General features: G+C 36.2%; 1 protein-coding gene across 1 annotated transcript; it reads right to left on the bottom strand.

Moving 5' to 3' along the window:
- Positions 1-2,803: 2,803 nt before the first annotated feature.
- LOC126092642 (uncharacterized) lies at positions 2,804-4,824 on the bottom strand. The gene is made up of 3 exons (XM_049908364.1): positions 4,667-4,824; positions 4,297-4,435; positions 2,804-3,174 (listed from the first exon to the last, which is right to left on the bottom strand). Exons 1-3 carry the CDS (start codon positions 4,682-4,684, stop codon positions 2,804-2,806), a joined length of 528 nt encoding a protein of 175 aa, XP_049764321.1. The 5' UTR covers positions 4,685-4,824.
- Between the last annotated feature and the right edge of the window lie 1,914 nt (positions 4,825-6,738).

Below are 6,738 nucleotides of genomic sequence, written 5' to 3' on the forward strand. Positions count from 1 at the left end.
CTGTGATAAATAAGGTACAGCTTACTATTTCACATTTTAATTACATCCACAGTTATTAGGCACTGAAAGTCTAAAAGTAAGGCAAAGCAAAAGCCATATGTAATCCTTCACATCTCATTTGAATGGCTCAGAAAGGGGTAAATTATGCTGCCACAAAAGTCTTTGGTCACTTACCTAATAGCATCAAAAGTCTGACAGATAACCATATAGCATTTAAAAGGAAATTAAAAGAATGTCTGAATGGCAACTCCTACTCACCAGATGAATTTTTGGATATAGTAAGTGAGTAATTTCCCCACCCCCACAAAAAAATAATTTAAGTGTCATGTAATATTTTGTGTAATGTAATATCTTGTATAGACACCTTTTATTAACCTGACACGTTCCACATCATTACGAAGTGTCATATTCATGATCTATGGAACAAGTACTAATCTAATCTCTCTAATCTACAGTTGGGTATGATTTGTAATTTCTTCTGTTAGTAATTCATAATAGCTGAACTAATCTAAGATGGGAAAGAGTTGGTGTAATATACTCTGAGTCTGCAAAATGCATCCTAGTTGGCAAAATAAAAAGCAGATAACCTTATGATTTATAACTCATAAATGAAGACTTTTGAGGTTTTAGGGAAAAAGTTGTTAATAAAGAGCTTACCTGGATTCTTGTTTCACTTAGATGATGAAAAAAAAATCATGTTCTTATTCCTGATACAGGTATTACCGAAAAAGTTTCATATAAATTATCAGTGAGCTATCCATTCATTTACTATGATGCTGTTCTCCATAGGAAACATATCTAATAGGATACACCAGATTTTGGCTGCCTACAACACTATTGAAATTTTAAATCTAAATAGTATAACCAGATAAGCTTCTGTTCCTTCATATGTAACAGTAGCTCTCATTCAGAACAGTAATTCATATCATAGTAAAATATTGGTTGTCACTGTAAGGGCTTAACATGATTAATAAATATATATTCATCTCTCACCTCCTTCCTCCCCCCCCCTCCCCCACACACACACCATCAAAAAATAAGAAAGCCTAGCCTAACCAAAACCCTGAAAGAAAATTTCTTATTAATTTCATGTTAAGTCACCTCTGACTTGGCTGCTTGGTTCTCTAAAATTCTAGTCATCAGCATAAATAAGTCACAAACACAAAAAAAAAAACTTTTGGTGTAACAGGTGATTGTTTACATTATTTGGTTGTTAATACAGAACTACACTGTGAAGAGACTTTTTATTTAATCAACTTACACATAGAAGTGCTTCCAAACTGTGTAACAAACAGCACTGTTCACGATGTATCACTATTAATATTTTCACACACTTGGGCACTTATGCAGTTTAGCAGGTACGGAAAAAATTTTTCATTTTTTTTCAAAATTTGATCGAGTATAGTCAAATTTGATACGCTGATTACGAATACGATATTTATTTTCGCCCCAGTCAATTATTTACATCAAAAAAATTGTTTTAAATTTTTAAAAAATTTTTTTATTTTTCAATATTTTGTCGATTACAGTATACGTTCATTTTAACGGAACGGTAGGTACGTGTTTTTACTAATTAACCACAATCAATACTCTTGCTCATCAAACGCCAGTGCAAAATTAACAAACTTTTAACTAAATTTAGCAAAATAAAAATAAAACGTAATCACTGTGCTGCTTCGGGTTACACTAAACGAACGTGCTGAACCAAGTTATGAAATGCATCCTTTTGAAAACGCTGACGCCACAAAAATTCTGCCAAATAGTTATCTAGCATAGTACGATGGGTACCGAACCTGCGTTTGTTTTCTTCCTTGGCTTTCTGCCAAACAGATTCTACGTGATTGGTTGTAGCGTGAGTAAGGGGGTCAACGAAATTAATCGAATGGTTTACAGTCAAATGCTGATATCCCAGATTACCCACTGTCTTGTATGCTGCCCACAAATCCGAGACAACAGTAGTACCAGGGAGCACGAACTGTTGCAAAATAGGCAACAAAGTGCCAGCATCGCGTCTGTCTACAGTCACCATGAAACTTTCCTTTGTTTCCACATCGAAACCACCAAAAACCCATTGTTCTCTAACGCGGTGACCACGTTCGTACTTTCGACGAACAAAACAACTTTCGTCGATCTCCACAATATGACCTCTGCCTCCCAGAACGATCGGATTGAACAAAAAATATTCGTGACAAATGTCCCTACAAAATTGTTTCCAATCAACAATCGTATGGGCACTTCCGATTTCCAACTCCCTCTGTAAAAAGTCCTGCTTATGTACATCATAAGCCCACAGATACATCAGTTGCAAGGTCTTGGAAACTTCAATATGGCTACCCGAAAAGAATGAAAATTTTCGAATTGATGCTTGTTTCCTACAAACTCGACCTGCTGAACAACGCCAGATGACACCATCCATAGAATTATTGTTTTCTAATCGCATTTCGTTGTATCCCACGCAGTTGCCATCACAAATCATCACACTTTTCAACAACCCGTGTTGTTGAGCCCAGTTAATCGCCTTCCCATTAGTGGCCGATATTTCGAATAAATTTTTGAGGCGAAATTCCGTAAGATTTGGAAATCTATTTGCCATATTCAAATGAACCTTTCAGAATATTGTCGACTAGCAAATCGTGTTCAAAGCAACGAATTCGACACGACAGACTACCAGTGTATTTGTTTCAGTTTAAACCTTTTTTTAGTTTAAACCTTTGCCTAGCGTATCCCGAAGCTGTAAACTAATCCGTTTTGTTTTTATTTCTACTTATTTTCGTTTAAAATTATGAGCAGCATATTCTCATCATCAACTCATTAAACTCGCTAAAATATAATTCATCAGAGAAGCAGATGCAGAGTCTGTAGTTTTCCTCTTATTGCCACTTTGACTACGCTTTTGCATGACAGGCCTGCTTGTCTCTGACCTCAAATCACTGTTATTTTCAATGTCCGGAATAGGTGATGACACCTCACTGTTTGATTCATCCTCTGAACAAATATCAACAGTTATGTTAGAAACTGTTTCCCGCTCCAGCATGTATGGGCGCAGGAAAGCCATAATCTCCTCATACTTCCATGGCTTCTTGGGTGTGGCAGCTTGTCCGCTCTTTGTTTTTTTAATAACACATTTTCTAAATTGGTCTCTCAGTGACACCCATCGTCGCTTGCATTCAGGGCCTGAAATAAGACAACATATACAGCTGTTAATAGAGTGCATCGAGTAGTCTAACGCTTTTTCAAAAAATAATTAGGGACTTCCCAAACTTTTAACAGGGACACAAACACGGTTTGCTTTCATTTATTTTTACAACAGCTTCCCAATAATATGAGGTACTTTTCATTTGCTATGCTGTTAATCAGGGCATAGGCAATAGACACAATTTCTTGGAAATCATCCAGGTTTCTATAAAAAATTTTCATGAGTAAACACTCTCTACAAAATGTTCAATTACAGCCTACACAAAGCTGAAGAAACTTTGTAAGCCTTATCTAGTAATTTACAAAACTGCTAACAAACATTTGTATCCTGTGATCTTTTTCTAGCTCCAAATATATATGAGAATAAGTTAAGAGATTCTTACGTACTAGGTACAAGAATGACTGTCCATTTATTTCCTTTTCACATGAATCAATGTAGTAAGTGATTGTATATTCTGTCATCCCATTAAAAGGTTTTTTGGTTATTACCCAGTCACAATGTGTATGTTTTACATAAAAGAAGTGTTGTTTCATTTCTCATCAAACGTAGAGAGCAATAACACTCTTGTAATTTAAAGAATACGAGTGGCCCAAGTGCATTGCCAGATTTTCTATATGGTGTGTTATTTACATAAATATTAAATTAGTGCAATATTTCGAAATTATAGCAACAGTGTTACATTAGATACGATATATTTTACTTTGAGGCTTTATACACTGCACAGCACAAAAGTGTCTGCTAAATTACTTTGTGCTACTCCCTCAGATAAATACTGGAAATATACAGCCCAATAAAACTGACTGGAACTATTCTCCGTTTCGTGTATACAGCATCCACGTGCAGTACATAATTTAAAGGTCCTGAAATGCTAGGTGCACGTCAATACAACATAAATTCGGTCAACACCAGTGTATTTACGTTGCTGGAGTTCGTAAATTTTAAAAAACACCTTGTACAGTATATAATGTTTTTACCGTGGAACGCTGCACACGGTACTCCACTCAAATATTCATCGTTGTAGCGAAAACTTTCGCACATACTAACTACGTACCACTTAAAAATCCTTAGTAGAAAGTAAAATTAAATTGCGTTTCATTTACCTGGACGCCCCACCTCTTCTCCAATTTCCTTCCACAGTGTTTCTTTCCAAACGGAATCACTATATCTCCTATCAGTCATATTATATAGCTCTGAATGAGAACGAACTAATTCAATCAAATACTCGTCGAACTCCATTATCTAAACAAAATAATAAATACAATAGAAAACACCGCAACTTACTTGTAATTAGAACAAATAACAAAGAGAAACTCGGAACTATAAAAAATTTATTCTTACATGTTAGGTACAAGCAAAGTTTTCGAACCACATCTACCTAACCTCACTCTTTCCAAAATATATAAACAGGGGCCGAGTAAAAACATGGAGGCAGTCCTTCGAAAACCAGAGATCTACATCACGTCAACTCACCGTCATGACGGGAAACATTCTTCGAAAGAATGCGTGACGTTGACGTGACGGAGACGTTCCGGGACGCTGACGTCGAGTGTGAACACAGCCATTAGAAACACAGGGAGGAATGTTTTGACGTGACGGACGTGACGGAGACGTTCCGTTAAGTGTGAATCGACCTTAAAGCTAGCGAAATGAGGGATGCTCAACTACCGGACCTACCGATAGATGGCTTTAGCGCGTGCCGGTCAAGAGATCATCGTATCACTGAGTGTCCGCCATATCTGAATTTGACAAAAAGCGAAGTGTCAAAACACGGATGAAAATGTTTTTCGTTCTGCGCCCTCATAAGTATTTTATATTGGATGTTCTAGATATCTACACATCAACATAATGAAGTGTTTCTAATCCAGCGAGAAAAAACAGTGACAGTTCTGCTATGAAATTGCTAAATTCGAGTGTGTTTTGAAAGTTTGACAAGCTGACCTATAAATTGTTTACTATTAATTTTACGAGTGCTTTACTTATTTGCCCGTTTTAAAACACTGTTTAAGATTCAATGGAGGTCAACAAAATACCTTACTTGCCAAAGCTTTTAACTACAGGTATAATTCGGAAAGTCAAGTGTGGAAAACAGTGACGACGTCTCTTGAAAAAAAGTTGACATCGTTTGCTTAGGGGTATCTTTACTGACAACAGAAATTACAACAGAACTATTAAAGTATTACTTACGTATAAACGAAAAAAAAATAAATCTGAAGTGATGCATTACCGATCTGCATATATGCTGACACTGTAATTGCAATATGCACTTACGAATTTGGCTCTCTCTTTGATCAGAAATTTAAATGCCATGATTTTATTAACGCCTGTACATGACACGGTGTATTTTAACTGACTGATAAGGTAGAAGCACCAGTTTTTAACAGTGCTTCAGTCTTTGATACGAGACAAGAAATACATTTAAATGAGAGAAACACAAAGGCCAACGTTAAGGCTCCTCTTAAATGCATGACTTGTATCATTTGGAAGTTAAGTCTAGTAATAATATATTGGACTGATCCATGATGTAGGAAGTGAAGGAACTTGTTGAAAATAACCTCGATCACAGCTGTTAATTTTAAGGCTGGGGTGTCTTAAAACTGTAATTTTCCAGTCTGACATCCAAACAATGACTGGTACCATGGTTTTATTTTAAAATTGAATACAAAACATGTCAGTGAGCAAAATTAATTACACTTCGAATTACAACCATGGAATTTTATTTCTGTGAATGTTGGTTCCAGTCTTTGACATGGTGTCAATCACTGGAATGACTGGTTGTCAGTACGGCCCAAGCAAAAAACCAACCTGGAAGTGAAAGCTGCAGAAGCGGGCCAGACAGACACCCCAATGGCTGCTACAATCTGTGTGAGACAAGGGTGACATTATATTGCAAATTTATTGTAAAAAGTTCCATATTGTCTGAATTTGTCCTATACTGACAGGACATTCTAGTCCAGTCGATTTTCTTATCTGCAAAAGTACACTAGCCAATACCAGTGGCACAAAGGTAGTGCCACATTACAAACTATTCGGTAACAACAGAATTATTGGTGAACAGTGTACAGTAAATAATATGTAATAATCTGAGAAATTCAAAATTGGTTTGAAGAAATAGAACAGTATTTGGAAAGAGAGTAACATTTTGAAAATAACAAATTACACAAGTAGAGTTTTCAGTTTTTGTGAAAGCTCGCTTAATTTTTTTTTTTCTCCCCCTCTCTCTCCTCCATTATCAAGGGAAAAATGTGATAACATAAAAGTGCAAGAAAGTTGTGTACAATGTTGGAAATGATGAAAAAGAAAATCTCACTATGCTTCCTCCTCCATGTGAAGAGTATTCCTGTAATAATAGCTAATAGCATACCAAGAACATGAGGGTGTCACAGTGGAGATTTGTTTTCTGGCACAGACATCTGATACAACTATTCCACAGCAAAATATACTTTCAATAGGTGTGGTACTAGTGCACTCCCATAGGATAACAGCATATTATGTCCTCCAGGAATCACATTGGGTACACCACATACAGCATAAACTGTACAGCA

The sequence above is a fragment of the Schistocerca cancellata genome, chromosome 7 (assembly GCF_023864275.1).
Source record: "Schistocerca cancellata isolate TAMUIC-IGC-003103 chromosome 7, iqSchCanc2.1, whole genome shotgun sequence".
In the NCBI taxonomy this organism is placed as follows: domain Eukaryota; kingdom Metazoa; phylum Arthropoda; class Insecta; order Orthoptera; family Acrididae; genus Schistocerca; species Schistocerca cancellata.